Source organism: Ipomoea nil, unplaced genomic scaffold, assembly GCF_001879475.1.
Source record: "Ipomoea nil cultivar Tokyo-kokei standard unplaced genomic scaffold, Asagao_1.1 scaffold0873, whole genome shotgun sequence".
NCBI classification, from domain to species: Eukaryota; Viridiplantae; Streptophyta; class Magnoliopsida; order Solanales; family Convolvulaceae; genus Ipomoea; species Ipomoea nil.
Window position 1 is genome coordinate 167,757 of NW_017617301.1, and position 18,001 is coordinate 185,757.

The 18,001-nt window shown below is 32.5% G+C and overlaps 1 protein-coding gene across 1 annotated transcript; it reads right to left on the minus strand.

Annotated features, from left to right (window-relative positions):
- Window positions 1-14,472: 14,472 nt before the first annotated feature.
- Window positions 14,473-15,738, minus strand: LOC109178831. Its single transcript, XM_019328385.1, has 3 exons — window positions 15,659-15,738; window positions 15,160-15,358; window positions 14,473-15,048 (listed from the first exon to the last, which is right to left on the minus strand). Exons 1-3 carry the CDS (start codon window positions 15,736-15,738, stop codon window positions 14,473-14,475), a joined length of 855 nt encoding a protein of 284 aa, XP_019183930.1.
- Between the last annotated feature and the right edge of the window lie 2,263 nt (window positions 15,739-18,001).

The following is an 18,001-nucleotide window of genomic DNA, read 5'->3' on the forward strand; positions in this document are numbered from 1 at the left end:
AACTGAAAATAATTTCTGAACATTTCCGGAAAACTGAAACACACTTAAAAACTGTTTTCAAAATAGAAAACAGAATCATCTATCATCTATTTAGTTATATGTTACTATAACCATATTACTATGATTACATTCATTATCATCTTATTTTACTTATCACTATCTTCTATCTTTTCTACTTACCTTACTTATTTAAACATAATTTATTTGCTTACACTTTAAAGTTAGACATTATTTACATTATCAAAATTAAGAATTAAACTCTATATAATGTTTTAGATTTTGATTGAACTCAATAAACTAAATTTTAGGTGAAAACTAAAAAACTTAAAAAACAGAAAACAGAGAACAGTTTTATGTTAGTAAACAAGTTTTCTAAACAGAAAACAGAGAATTGAAAACTGAGAATGAAAACTGAAAAATTAGAAAATGAAAACAGAGAACAGTTTTCTGTTAGTAAACGGACCCTAAAAGTCCCAACAATCAATTAAAATATCAAGCACCTAAATTTGCATTAATATATATCAATATATACCATTTATTTGGCAGGCAGATTTCTGCGGCTAGTGGCATTGGATAATGAAAAAAAATTACCAAAGCAAATATTATTAGCATTTATTCTGGACAAATAAATCCACCTAGGATGGCCAACTCAAACGAAAGCTATAAATAAATACAGTAAAACGACATTTTTGTAATTGGGCGGGAAGCTGACATGGCAAAAAGATATTGCAACTTGCCATGCTAACTGCCTAAGTGGTTAATTATAATTCTAAAAATGAGATGCTTACAGTCTGTATCCTTCAAATCAATGATTTTACAAATGCATTGTATCCTTGAATGCTCTATAGACTACATATGCATTGTATTATTGAAATAGCTTGTACAACTTGCAAAATTATTTTAAAATGATCTATGTTAAGTTTACTTGAAATAGACTACAAAATGCTCTATGTTTACTTGTTTAGATTTTCTTTTTTGGTTTTTTTTGGTTCAGTTTTGAAAAAATTATTTAAAAGAAAATCAACTTGCATTGTGCGGTCTGATCCAAAACGACGTCGTTTTTATAAGTTGGTGGGGAGTTTGACGCGACGGACACCGTTCCGTCCGTTACAATTTGTTTTTTTTTTCTCTCTTTTTAACACTTGTGTTTATGTGTATTATGTTAAGAGTTTATGTATATTTTGTTAAGAGTTTATGTGTATTATGTTAAGAGTTTATGTGTATTATGTATTTTGTTAGATTATGTGTATTATGTATTATGTTAGATTATGTGTATTATGTTAGGTGTTTATGTGTATTCTACTATACAATTATATACATACAAAACATGAATTTTTTTTAGAAGTTAAGGCAGAAAAGAAAAAAGGAATTTCCAAAAAAAAAAAAAATCAGATACAAAACGACGTCGTAGGGCACACAATGCATTGTGCGCCCTGGTGATATAATTTGCCAAATAAATGAAGTAGTCCAATTACCTTCTTTTCAAAATCCTATTTTTGGGTATGTCTCTACAAACAGACATAGGATAACACAAAACATCCAGTTTAATCATCAATTAAAAGCTGGCGGCGGTGGTGGCGGCGGGCCCTGCTAGGATGACGACGTCTGAGTCAGAGACATGATGTTGGTATATTCTTGCAAGTTGAGGAACATGACCATGTCGAGAAAATCATCATCGTCATCTACTTCTTCTTTTTCTATAATGGGCAGCTTCTCATTTCCTTTACTGCTCTGACTTTGCACGCCCTCTGCCACCTTCTCTTTCCCCTTTCTGCTCGCCACTTGCACGGCGGTCTCCTTCCCTTTTCCTTGCCCTTCTCCTTCCCGCGGGTTCTCACCCACACTCCTCCCTCCCTCGTTGATGGTGATGCCAGTCTCCCATAGTCTCCCTCCCTCGTTGATAGTGATCCCAGTGCTCTTCTTCTTCCTCCCTCGCCGTTCTACTCCCCGCCCTCTCCCAGCCTCTGTCGTCGCTCCTCTTGGGGGTGCAACATTGTTGCCGCCGGTGACAAGGTTTGCAGGTACACGGAACATCCACCTCAGTCCAACCTCTCCCTACACACGCAACAAATTAAATCATGTTATAATGTAAGATTGGACTGGAACAAATAAGTTGTAGGCTATACTGAATCTAATAAAATAACTAGTATATTCTCCTTTTTTTAAGACTCCTAATACAGTGCTGAATATATATATATATATATATATATATATATATATATATATATATATATATATATATATATATAGCTGTTTAAACGGGTTGGTGTGATGGGCTAAAAAGCCAAACAAAATACGGGCCTAAAATAGGTCGCCCCTCCCGGATCCAATTGTTATGCCGTGGAACTGTGTCCACCTTGCAAGGTGGACACGGTACTATGTTCATAATTAATAAACTCTGTGTTCATAATTATAAAACTTTATGTTCATAATTTTTGAACTCCATATTCACAATTATTGAACTCTATATTCACAATTACAGAACTCTATGTTCATAATTACTGAGCTCTATGTTCATAATTTTTAAACTTCATATTCACAATTATTGAACTCTATATTCACAATAACAAAACTCCGTGTTCATAATTATAGAACTCTATGTTCATAATTATAGAACTCTATGTTCATACTTTTTGAACTCTATATTCACAATTATGAACAGTTTTGGAACCGTGTCCACCTTGCAAGATGAACATGGTTACACAGCATAATTTGCCGCCTCAATCCGTCTTAGGCCAGTAGGCATTGGCGAGGCCTGTCAAATTTAAAAAGTTTTAAATTTAAATAAAAATTAATAAGTGCGTACTAAAATAATTTGAATAGTTTAAACATGTATTAATGCATTTGTAATTTGTTGAACAATAACTAATGTAGTAATAAGTCCTAATAATAAATAATCAAATACATAATATGTGAATTTATAAGGCAATAACAATTAATTTATACAATGTACTACTTACTAATACATTTTTTCAATATAAATAAATAAATAAACATATATTTATATATATAATTATATAAAATGATGTATATATTATAAACTAATATTAGGCGGTCTTGGCGGGTCCCGTCGTTCTGCGAAGCCCGCCCCGTCAAAGCCTGTCATTTTGGCGGAGACGGACTTTATGGGCATACAATTCAAAGCCCGTCCCACCTTTCTAGCACGACGAAATGGGCTAGCCGGCGGGGTAAGCCCGTTGCTCTACATGGAAGCTCAAGCAATGTTTATGTGGAAATGGAAATAAATGATGTGTATTACTTGTAGGTCCATGAAAGGGTCACTAACCAGGGCTTCCTGCAAGGCATGCTTGTCCATTATAATCCCTCCGACCGTCGTCGACCCCTGTTGCATAGCTGCCGCCTTCGACCCCTGCTGCATCGCCGTCGATGCCGCCATCCTACTCCCTCCATGGGGACCATTTCCCGCTATAAGAATACTCTCAATAATTGCCTTTCTCCAGCTGTGTCTGTTGCAAACATCATTATATATATTGTTAGCATTAACAAAACACACAATCCTAATTACAGAAAATTTAAAAAACATCACGTATTATTTTCGATTATCATATATATATATATATATATATATATATATATATATATATATATATATATATATATATATATATATATATATATACATACACACACGCACAATGCACAATGTTTCCATGCACACACACGTATGTGTGTATATACTTAGGGGGGTGTATTCAATTCAGACTTTTAAAGAGTTGTAATGACTTTTAACAACTTTCAAAGTTTGATGGTATTCAATTTAGACTTTTAAAGACTCTTTAAAATTCTAGTGGTATTCGATTCAGACTTTTCAGAAGTCTTTAAAAGTATACTGGTATTCGTTTCAGACTTTTATAGAGTCTTTAAAAGTCTACTGGTATTCAAATATTTATAAACTTTCATAGACTCTATCATAATAGGATTTTTGTAGACTTTTTCTTTATTAATATAAATAGATGAAATCCGACCCTCCAACCCCAAACTTTTCAATTTTCTCTACAGACTTTTTTTCCTCTATCTAAACCAGACAAATTTTTCATCAATTTTCGGTACATTTCAAACTTTCATAATATTATACGTTGTAATTATTTTTCTTTATATTTATGCAATTTTGTGTTTGCTGCGTGTTCGCAACAGCGAACATGCTGCGAACAGCAAAAATCTGCTGTTGTTCGCAGCATCTCTGCTGCTGTTCGCAGCATAAATATTCTATAATTTTTGTTGTAATAAATAGAATTAATATACTCAAATTTTTACAATTTTTTTATATAATTAATATATATAATTTTATGTTATTATATGTTCATTAATTATTAATATTTGTATTTGTGTTAAGTTGAACTTTTTGAGGTTCTTATTTATTTTATAGTAATGGGGGATCAAAAATGGAGTAAAGGTAAAAGTAAAGTTATTTAGTGAAAATAAATTATATTAATTGATTAATCTATTTTCTTTATGTATAATATAATCTATTTTTGTGACAATCAATATTTATTTTTTATTTTTTTGAAATGCATTAATTTATTTATGATTTATATAAATATTTTTTTGTACGAAAATTATAAATAATGTATTAGTAGAAGTTATGAAATGTTTGTAAGGGTGTATTCAATTTAGAATTTTAATGACTTTTGTAGACTTTTTAACATGAAAAAGTTTTTAAGAGTCTATAAATGTTTGTTTTCTGGATTTTTAAAGACTCTTACAAAGTTGATGAAAGTTTAAGATTCTAGGAAAGTCTACAAAATCTCTACAAAAGTCATTTAAAATCCATCACTTTAAAAGTCTTTGAAACTCTTTAAAAGTCTTGATTGAATACACCCCCCTTAGAGATAGATAATATATACATATAGAGAGAGGATAATATATGCACAAACCTAGAATGACCATATGAAAAGGCGCCACGACCAAACCCTCTGGCGATACTGAGGTAATTATACATGTAATAATTAGATATAATTAATCATTAATCACCTCAAAAACATATATATATATATATATATATATATATATATATATATATATATATATATATATATATATATATATATATATATATATATATATATATATAGAGAGAGAGAGAGAGGAGATGATGCCTGCTACTCAAAGCTTGGTAATAACCTAAAAGCCCTTGACCAAACAATTGGGTATTGGATGTCAACCGGGCCGCCGCTGACCGGTTGTCGCTTCTTAGCAGTCCTCCGATGTCCGCCCTGCATCAATAGGTTGAGAAAGCTAAACCCCAATTAACGCATTACTATATCTGATTACGTTGAAAATGACAAACCTTTAATGAAAATGATATTTATTACCGAAATAAAATGGAATTGTTTTTTGTTTGACAAAAGGACAAAATTCTCTTGCCCCAGGACCCACACCTTGACTCGACAGATAGTGAAGAGTAAATCACGGTTATTTAGCAGTTAATTAGGTAGGAAGATCAACAGATTGGTTTTATCTATATCTATATGTTGTGTATTAATGGTGTGCGCATATCACATATACTAAGAACAACCAAGTAATATAATTGTGGTCGGTTGTTGACTAGGGTTATGGTAACGAGGTTATTAATACACAAATAACCTTAGAGGATTAAGGATAATATAACAAACAAATATATCAAAGAACAATCAAGTAATATAATAAACAAATATAAGTAAATAAATAAATAAATAATTAATTAATTAATTAAATTTGGGAGAATTAAATATGATATCAAACTAACCTTGGAGGTTGAGGTGGTGCAGGGGTAACGGCGTTAATGGTCGGAGCCCCCATCATGGTCTTCGACAACAAGTTATAGTTGATGTTTTGGGGCATAACTGAGGAGGGTTGGACCATGTTAGGGTTTTGTTGGACGACTGTGGGGTTGTAAGAAAATGACACGGAAGTTGCACCGACAGCTTCAACATGTTGGGACGACTGTTGTCCTCTCTGGGCTAGTAGATAGTTGAAGGAGTAATCATTTCTCTCATTGAGGAAACCTATAAGGTTTTCATTTGGGTTGTTAAAATCGTGATTTAGAGGGAGAACCGATGACACTTGATTTAACGGTTGAGATGTGAAGGTGAAATTGGTCGAAGGGTTGTCATGATTTAAGGGGAGCGACAAGGAACCTTCATTTAATGACTGAGGGGTGAAGGTGAAATTGGACGAAGTGTTGTCATGGTTTAAGTGGCACCACGAGGACCCTTGATTTAATGGTTGAGGGGTGGAGGTGAGATTGAACGAAGGGTTGTTGTGGTCCAAGGGGTGCAACGAGGACCATTTATTTAATGACTGGGGGGTGAAAAATGTGAAATTGGTCGAAGGGTTGTCATGATTTAGGCGGAGCGACGAGGACCCTTGATTTAACTGTTGGGGGGTGAAGGAGAAATTTGTTGAAGAGTTGTTTTTGTGACAGGATAGATCGGGCACTTGACTTACTGATTGAGGGGTGGAGAAGAAGTTGGTCGTAAGATTGGTATGATAGGAAGGGTCATATTCTTGAGTTAATGGTGGAGGGAGGGAGGAAAAAATATTGGTAGCAAGATTAGGCTGATGAGGATATTGGGGGTTGAAACCTTGATGATTCCATGGTTGAGGGGTGGAGTTGAAATTCCTGAAAAGATTATTATGATAATACGATGAATTTGATGACTCTTGATTGAATGATTGGGAGGTGGTGGAGGAAAAGTTGGTCAAAGAGTTCTGATAAGATATATCAGCTCCTTGATTCGTCCACTGAGGATTAAAGGCAAAATTTGTTGAAAGGTTACTTTGTTGGGAAAAGAGATTGGGCCCTTGACTTAATGGTCGGGTTTGGGTAACATTGGGCAAAAGATTATCTTGATAATTTGAGAGTTGTGACCCTTGACGACTAATTGATTGAAGAGTTAAGGTCAAATTGTCTTGATACATATCGGAATTATCTAGACTCATCGGTTGGGTAGCGGAAGTAAAACTAGTCGAAAAGCTACCTCGATAATTCAAAAAATCTGACCATTGACTCAGCGACGACTCAGACATTGAGGCAAAATTAGTCAAAGGATTACTCTGATCATACGACATGAAAGAACACATGCCATAATTCGGCATAAATTCATTACTGCTTGGAATTGGCTGAATGGGAAAGGTGAACTCTTGCTCAACCTCATTTTGATTCCCTACATTCTCATCTACCAAACCATAATCACCATTAGAACCAAAAGTATCTAAATTAGTATTCAATGGCAACAACTGCCCTTCTTGTTGATAATATGATGAGAAACCCAAAAAATTAGGGTTTGATGATCCTATGTTTTGCTGGATCCCCTTGTCCATATTCCGGCCTGCATCATAGCACGAATATCACACGAATGAAAAAAATATACAAAAATAAAATAAAATCATAGATCTAATACACACAACCAAAATCTATTTAAAAAACGTATATAGCGATATATATAGGACTCTTTATTTGATCTTCTTTATCATCCTTATCAATCGTCACGAATGTAAAGAAAGATCGAGTCCAAGCACAGAATAAAATTTAACTATAAAAACAAACTCGCAAAGTTTAATCACATGTGGAGTGTTAATTGACTAAAGAGACTAAGAGAGGAATGCTAGCTTCAATGCTCTCAGATAACAAATGTATATATGGGAGTTAAGAAATGAAGTTGATGGTGGGTTTATATATTAGGATTATGATCTATTTATAGTTATAAAGTAGAAAATGTACGGGTGATAAATTTTATTGCTGGATCCCCTTGTCCATATTCCGGCCTGCATCATTCGCACGAATATCACACGAACGAAAAAAATATACAAAAATAAAATAAAATCATATATCTATTACACACAACCAAAATCTATTAAAAAACGTATATAGCGAAATATAGGACTCTTTATTTGATCTTCTTTATCATCCTTACCAATCGTCACGAATGTAAAGAAAGATCGAGTCCAAGCACCGAATAAAATTTAACTATAAAAACAAAGCTCACAAAGTTTACTCACATATGGAGTGTTAATTGACTAAAGAGACTAAGAGAGGAATGCTAGCTTCAATGCTCTCAGATAACAAATGTATATATGGGAGTTGAGAAATGAAGTTGATGGTGGGTTTATATATTAGGATTATGATCTATTTATAGTTATAAAGTAGAAAATGTACGGGTGATAAATTTTATTGCTGGATCCCCTTGTCCATATTTCGGCCTGCATCATTCGCACGAATATCACACGAACGAAAAAAATTTACAAATATAAAATAAAATCATAGATCTATTACACAACCAAAATCTATTAAAAGAAACATATATAGAGATATATAGGACTCTTTATTTGATCTTCTTTATCATCGTTATCAATCATCACGAATGTAAAGAAAGATCGAGTCCAAGCACCGAATAAAATTTAACTATAAAAACAAAGCTCGCAAAGTTTACTCACATATGGAGTGCTAATTGACTAAAGAGACTGAGAGAGGAATGCTTGCTTCAATGCTCTCAGATAACAAATGTATATATGGGAGTTGAGAAATGAAGTTGATGGTGGGTTTATATACTAGGATTATGATCTATTTATAGTTATAAAGTAGAAAATGTACGGGTGATAAATTTTATTATAAAATTCAAACGTATTATTCCCCCCAAAAAAATTTCGAAGAGCCCTCCAAAATTTTTATCTAATAATTAAACGTGTGAACACGTGTTTATTTATTTTATATTTATTAATTATTTATAAAGAGGTTTAATCACAAATTAATTGTGTAAATCATATCAAGTGGTAAAAATATAATTTTGATGCATATATATATATATATATATATATATATATATATATATATATATATATATATATATATATATATATATATATATATATATCATGAACACATTTTAATTTGGACAGTCTGCTAATTTCCTATTGGGTAATTTAAGTAACAAATTAAATGAGAATCAACAAGCCAGATATGAATTAAATGATGACAGCCAATTTTACCCCCATCCCTCCCCCACTCCCCACTCCCCACTCCCCCCTCCCCCACTACCATAAAACCAAAAAAATATCCACATAAAGAATGTAATTAATACACCTGCAATAAATGAACTTGCCAAAAAATGTTTACCAGAAGTAAAATTTTCAAATATTATTTGGAGGCCGGGATAATTGCATAATGCTCCTCCCATATATACATTTGAAGTCCGGGATAATTGCATAATGCTCCTCCTTTTATATATATATATATATATATATATATATATATATATATATATATATATATATATATATATATATATATATATATATAGAATTAGGTTCTGGTGCGGTTAGGGTGCCCAAGTGCGGTTGTGCGGTTTAATCTGGGTCATTCATCTCGCTTAATTCAATGTTCAGGATTGTCAAAATTTTTTAAAAAAATGCGGTGGTAATTTAGTAATTTTTGCATCTAGGTCAAAATTAAGGTGAGTGGTTCTGTGATTAATGTGAGTGAGTTTTGTATATAAGATGTGTGAGTCTTGTGCGTAAGGTGCGTGAGTTTTGTGCTTAATGTGCATGGGGTTGTACTTAATGTGAGTAGTTGTTAAAACTTAAAGTGTTGACTTTTGTGCTTAAGGTGCGTGAGATTTGTTCTTAATGTGAGTGGAGTTTGTGCTTAATGTGTGTACAAGAATTAGTGGTGTCGTGTGCGTTTGTCTGGTCGTCGGTGCAAAGAACATTGTGGTGTGTGCGTAACATTCCTTTGTGCACTTGTTGTACAGCTCTCACCAAAAAATAATTACTACTTATTACCATTAATATTCTCTCTATTATTATGCTAAAGATTTCCATTTAATTCTAACCAAAATTAACACACTACTAGAATTACTTTTTAACCCTTCTGAGTATAATATGTCCTTAATTACTTCATATTTCTCATTCAATCACAACCATCCATTTGAAATGTATTAATGGATAGGATGAGATCTAATGATCTCATTTAACATGTGGGTCTCATGGGTTCCGCACCCTATATATATCTATATATCTATATATATATATATATATATATATATATATATATATATATATATATATATATATATATATATATATATATATATATATATATATATATATATATATATATGGACGCACTCAGGTGCGAATAAGTGTCCAGGAAAGAAATGCGAACGAATCAGCGCGTGACACGTGTCCAGATCTAATAACTTAAAAAAAGTGCGGTGGCATTTTCGTAAATAATTGAACATCGAAGTGCAAGTAAAATCTCTTATAAGTGCACCTATTTTCACCTATAAGTGCATGTAATTTTGCCTTGTTAGCATTCACTTTCCGCAACCATTCATGCACCTGGGTGTGCTTATAACTATGTGTGCAACTTTTATAACTATAGGTGCAACTACTTATAACTATATGTGCACATACTTTCACCTATAAGTGCATGTAATTTTGTCTTGTTAACATTCATTGATCTGAGTTCAGCGGGTAGTAATACTCCTGAAAACCACTCGCAAACATTCATACACCTAGATGCAACTACTTATACCTATGTGTGCAACTACTTAGAACTATAGGTGCAACTACTTAGAACTATAAGTGCAACTAAGTATTGATGCTCAGTGTAAATTTTTACTTACACCTATAATACATTTTACATGAACTTGTAATACATTTTACTTGCACTTCGATGTTCAATTATTTACGAAAATGCCACCGCATTTTTTAAAAAAATCAGTGTTTCTCATCCATTAGATCTGGACACGTGGACGAACAGAATCCATTCCTATTTCGCGCCTGGGCGAGCCGTTCGCACCCGAGTGCAACTATATATATATATATATATATATATATATATATATATATGATCATATGAGAACACTTGCTTAGGTGAGAACGTGAGAACAAATTGTGTGCATCCATCTAATAATTTGTAATGGTCTAGATTAGATTAAGTGTGTGCGAACGCGAATTAAATGTGTGCAAACGCGATTAAGTGTGTTTGCACACATTTAATTCGCGTTCACACACACTTAATCTAATCTAGACTACTAAAAAATATTAGATGGATGCACAGGATTTGTTCTCACGTTCTCACATAAACAAGTGTTCTCATTGGAACCCTACTCTCTCTCTCTCTCCCTATGTGTGTGTGTGTGTGTATATATATATATATATATATATATACATATATATATATATATATATATATATATATATATATATATATATATATGATCTCAACCACTCAGTGAGATTCATCACTGACCGATGATTTTAGTAAAAATAATACGTGATTATTTTTATAATTATTACAAATGTTCAAGTTTGTAATCTTTATAAAATTGACCTCACTTCCTTTCTCTTTATTTTTCAACAACCTTCAACTATTAACCTATACGTACAAATGGATGAATAAAATCAATCATTACTTTTTACACGAAGCCTGTTTCACATGAACCTTCTCCTATATATTAGAATTTGTATCTTTTAATGTAACTTTGTATGATAAATTTGTAATTGATGAGCTAGTCATTTAATTCATGAGTCACTAATAAATATAATGAGAAAAATATAATAATGATATACATATATATATATATATATATATATATATATATATATATATATATATATATATATGACTATACGTCATGGTACAAAATTTAATACAAATAATAGTATACTTTTCTATATAGAAAATGAGGCATTATATGAACATGGTACATACTTGTATTGTTGGTTATGCTTTTATCTAATTAACTCACAAGATAAATTCAGTATGCAAAATAAAACAAAAGAAAAGCGAAATTATGAATAATTTTAATTATAAATGGATAGAAGTTTATAGTTTGTTTCATCATTTAAAAATAAAAAGAATTATATTTCAATTTTGATTGGTTTACTTAGCGTATATTTGAAAATTAATTAATATATATTAATTAAAATGAAAAAAAATACCCACATAGTGTAATTATTGTGTGTATATTAATATATATAATAAATTCATTATTGTTGAGAGTGAAATTTTAACAAACTAAAAAACGTGGGGGAAATAGAGGGATATGAATTGAGAAGTCTAGATTCCAGAAGCCCGAAAAAAAAAAAAAAAAAAAAAAAAAAAAAAAAGAGCTAGAAAAACAAAAGTGTATAAGATATATTATATATAATTAGGGCCGTTTCAATACAAATAGAGGCATCTAATTTTGGGTCCCTTTTAACAAGAATATCTATTAATCTAGAATCAAGAATATATCAATTTTTTGGATCATATATATCTACTATCTACTTCTAGTATCTACCAATACAAATCTAATATGAGCCAATATTATTAGACCTTTAAGTAGAACAAAGAAATGTCCGTGTAATTGTTTCTTGAAATGAGTGGTTCATATTATTTTAATTTTAGTATTTTTTGTATGATTTTTCTTATTTAAACTTTAGTAACGGAATATTCCGTTAACTATTTGTTATTCTTAACTTATTCATAAGTTTCTATAAGAAGGGTCTTAGGTTCGAACCTCATCCCAATCAGAGTTGGCATAATTGTTAAATATATATTACAAATATGTTAAAATATACGGAGTATTAAAAAAATAAATACAATATAAAATTTAACATAAACTTTGGTCAAATAATTAGCCCGACTAAATACAAAACATTCAAAGTGAGTATCGTCAAAGATTATAAATCATGAATTTTGAAAATCATTTTCTTGCATTAAAAAAAAAAACAAATTTAAGTTAAGTTTTTTTTTTTCGTTTAATTAATCTACGTTTGATTATTTAGAACAAAACTCAATATTTCAATTATGTTTTTTTTTTTTTTTTTTTTTTTTTGCATTATTGGAATGATTTAGGTCATTATGGTATTAATATTTTTTATGTCTTTTTATAACGGTACAATTGTACATTACTTTATAAATATTATACTATTATTTTTTTTATTGAACAAAATTGTTCTTACATCATTGTTAGACCTACGCGACCTAATTACAAAGTTGTTGATCAGAAATACAATTACACCTGGACTCTAAAACGATAGGACAATTTTTCAAAGAATTGACAATGTTAAATCCCACTGACTCAAATTGAACAAGTTTACACATAATTCTTAGAATTTTATCAATGTATGAAAGCTTCTAAAAAGATTTGTAAGTTAATTTTTATTATATCATTATAAAAATATCTATTGTAACAATATATTTTGAATTATTTATTATCATCATCTATTAACAGGAATTGTAACATTCATTGACAAACTCCCAAAACAATTTGTCTCAACAACGAATGTAAATTAAAAAAAAAATCAATGACTTTAATGTTGTTGATGAAAAGTATGTACACCACTTTATTACTCTTATTAAATTAAATAAATTGGTAGCTACAACAAAAAATAATGCATATGCATTTAATTAATTTAGAATTAGATGTCTATAATGTCATTATTCAAAAAAAAATTATTTATTATAAAAACTTTAAAAAGAGATATTTCTTTTGAAAGTCGTAAGGCATATATTAACAAATGAGGGAAGCTAAACAGTCAGGAGGGACATAGTCCCAATACATAGGGTGTTCCTGATCAAAAGCTACTGTAGCTAAAGTACGAGCATGTAAATTAAGCAATCTAGAAATAACATTCAGCGAGTAAAAAGAAAATAGGGCTAAAGTCGTCCGGCATTGGTCCTCCACCACCCCCACATAGGATAGTATAGTTGTAGGGCCAGAAAGTAAGTGGCTTCGGAGCTCTGAGCAATCTGTCAAAAAATCCACGTCCAATTCATTCCGCTCCCTTAGCCAAGATAAGGCTTTCTTGCAGGCTAGTGCCTCCGCCATGAGAGGCGAGAAACAACCTTCTAGTTTTCCATTCATTGCCGCTTTGAATGAGCCATCCGGGTGCAAAAGAACAACATCGTACGTTGCATCTCCCGAGTGCGGTCGGTATCCTCCATCGAAATAACATAGCGGTCGGCCTTGCGGAGCTGGCGGTGCCGAGGGTTGGCCATGGCAGTGCGCTGGACCATTTGCGTGGATATAGGCTGCCAATGCGGCAGCCGCCCGCCTCCATACTCCATCCGGCCGCGACAGCGATCCCCTCCACACGACATCGTTCCGGGCGGTCCACAGGTGATACAGGACTGCTACGATCATGCCAAATTGCTCCTCTGTTAAATTTGCCATAACGCTCATTAACCATACTGGGAAAGAAGAAGCAATAACATGTGTAATAGGCAAACCTGAAATATTCCACACTATTTTAGAATAGACACATGAAATCAGTGTATGCATAGCATCCTCATGTAATAAACCACACATAAGGCATGTTGGGTCTACTTCTACCCTCATTATAATCAGGTTATTCATAGTAGGGAGAATATCACATAGACCTCTCCATAAAAAAAGTTTTCCATTTCGGGGAAACCTTTAATTTCCATAATGTGATCCATTTATCAAAAGTACCAGGATCATGTTCATAATCCCCAACAATCTACCTATATGCACTCTTAACAGAATACATTCCCCTCTGGTCCCTGTACCAATACCAAGTGTCCTCATAATCCGGACTTACAGGGATCCTGGAAATACGAGCCACATCATCTGGGTCAAATAAATCATTTAAAATATAGGGATCCCAGGTCTTCGTCTGTTGGTCAATTAAACCCACCACTCTAGCTTCCCGCAGTTCCACAGGCATTATCGTTTGTATTAAGGGACTAGGATCATCTGGTAACCAGGGATGTCCCCCGATCAACGTATTCTCCCCATTTCCTACTCTTCTCCGAACCCCAGAGCAAACCATACCATGTGCCGCCATTATACTCCGCCAACAATAACTTGGGCAATTCCCAATCTTGGCATCAACAAAAGAGGTCGTCCGGTAATACCGTGCTTTATAATTCCTGGCAGCAAGAGTGGTTGGATTAGTGAGAAATCCCAATGCCTGCTTCCCCAACATAGTCAGGTTGAAAGCAGGAAGATCCTTAAAACTCAAACCCCCATACTTTTTAGGGACACATAACTTATCCCAGGCCTTCCAATGGATTCCTTTATCCATTCCTTTCCCCTACCAGTACTGGTTCATTGTTCTCTCAATAGATAAACAAACTGATTCAGGTAGCAAAAAAATACTCATTGAAAATGTAGGCATAGACTGGGCCACACTTTTCAACCGTACTTCCTTCCCAGCCTGGGACAATAACTTTTTATTCCATGAACCAATCCTCTGCCTGATTTTATCATCCACATAGGAAAAAACTGCTCTTTTATTTCTCCCAATAAAAGATGGTAGACCCAGGTACTTACCAAAATTGGGAGCTTGATCCACCCCTAAACAATCCGCCACCACTTCTCGCTCTTCCCATGCAGTATTCTTGCTGAAAAAAATGTTAGATTTATGATAATTAACCATTTTCCCAAACAACTTTTCATACCTCATCAAACATTGCTTTATCACACTGGCCTCCTGAAAATTTGCCTTAAAAAACAATAAACTATCATCCGCAAAGAAAAGATGCGATACGGGGGGGGGGGGGGGGTGCTCTAGCTACTCTGCATCCGTGTATAGATCCCGCTACCTGAGCTTTCTGCAATAGCAAAGGTAATTCCTCTGCACAAATAATGAACAAATAGGGAGAGAGGGGATCACCTTGTCTGATACCCCTTGTCGGAACTACCTGTCCCCATGGCGCACCTTATACGTCACTGTTGTTACACACAGCATAATCAAATCAATCCATCTCCTATCAAACCCCATAACTTCCAACATCCTTTTCAAAAAAGACTATTCCATTCCGTCATATGCCTTTGCCATATCCAATTTTAAGGCCCCCCTCCCAACCCTACCACACTGCTTCCTATTCAAATAATGACCAACCTCCGAAGCTACCAGAATAATTAATCTCCCTGGAATAAAAGCACTCTGGGATTCCGAGATTAGATCTCCCATAAACGGTTTCATCCGGTTTGCTATCATCTTAGCCATAACTCTATAAAGCACATTACTCAAAGCAATCGGTCTCATATCTCACACCGTCTCAGGCTCATTTTTCTTAGGAATTAAAATCACATTTGTATCATTCAACCCATGTGGAAATCTCCCTGAATTAAGGGAATTTACAATGAACATAGACAGATCCTGCCCAACTACTATACATCCCAAAAATGCTGGTAGAATCCTGGATTCATCCCATCCGGCCCCGGGGCCTTATCAGGAAGCATAGAAAATACAACTATTTTGACCTCTTCAGTATTAAAGGGGCGCATTAACTCAGTATTATGGGTCAGGGAAACCCGTGGAGTAAAATCATCAAATAAGGGATCACTGCATACAGAATTACTAGAGGCCTTTAAAAAGAGATATAATTTCATTAGTTATATTATATTTATTTTCTACAACCTTCAAAAAAAAATATTTATTTTCTACAATTCAAAGATTCCTTACCTTCAATTCAAATTCATTAATTAATTATATTCACTACATTTCCCATTGTCTTCTTTTTACATTATCGTGTAATTAAATATCAAAGTTATGCCAAACACCTTGTGCTCAGATCGCAGGTAGTGACTATCCCATATGGGAGGTTGAGATCGAGCCTCAGTGGAGGAGGTGTTGACTCTTTTTGCTTCAACAGGTTGAGAAAATATAGATGAACAAATACTACAATGTAATAGAGTCAGTAGCTTTAAAAAAAATCAAAGTTATAATACAAAATATGTTATATATTTATTTACTAAGTATTTTATAAAAATATAATAAATATTAATATTTTATTCAATACATTCACATGATAATCTATGACACACATCTCACAACACATGAAACATGTAGGGAAATACTACCACAACCAAATATCAATATGCACTTGCATGTAAGATAAAAAGTTCATAGTACAACTAAGATTTCAGTCATATACACAGCAAGGAAAATCTAAAACTTTCAACACCATAATCTCATTGCATGATGGTGCTATCTATGCTACCACCAGTAACCCAATTGCACATGACATACTACCAATAAAAAAAAAAAAAAAAAAAAAAAAAAAAAAAAAAAAAAAAAAAAACAAGAGGACATGACATGTACTGAAGATGAAGACAATGATAATGCTACCTAAAAGAGAATTAAGAAGACTTAGAAAAATTTAAACCAAAAGTGGTATTTATTTAGACTATCGCTTTTAGACTAGCGTTATTACAAAGTTGCAAACACTTATTATAGTGACAATTATAATCATTCTCTCATATATTATCTTGCATTTATATAATTTAAACAAATTCAACATTCAATTACCTATGCAATAACATCTCCTATATAATATTGCATTGATATACTTTGAAGTACTTATTTAAAAATAATTATTGGGCATTATTCCATTCGCGCAATGCACGTAAATATATATATATATATATATATGTATATATATATATATATATATATATATATATATATATATATATATATATCTACTATACTAATAAGAGCCCAAGAGAGTTAGGCCTATAATGGGTAGAAAAAATGGCAGTCAAGTTTTTTAATCAAATGAATGGTTCAGATTGATTAGATTTTAATTTTTCCTTGAGATTTCCTAATTTATCCTTAATTAATATGATTATCCGTTAACTTTTCTGTTAAATATTATCTTTTCTGTTAGTTCACAGTTAACTTACTCATTGATTTTAATAAGAAAGGTCTCAGGTTTGAACCCCATCCCAATCAAATTAAAGTTGACATAATTAGTACTCTATTTTACTCTTATTAAATTAATATGATTATCCGTTAATTTTTCCGTTAAATATTATCTTTTCCGTTAGTTTCTGTTAGTTCACCGTTAACTTACTCATTGATTTTAATAAGAAAGGTCTCAAGTTCGAACCCCATCCCAATCAAATTAAAGTTGGCATAATTAGTACTCTATTTTACTCTTATTAAATTATATAAATTAATAATTTAGTAGCTATATAAAAAAATAATACATATGCATTTCTTTAATTTAGAATTATGTGTGTACTATGTCTTTATT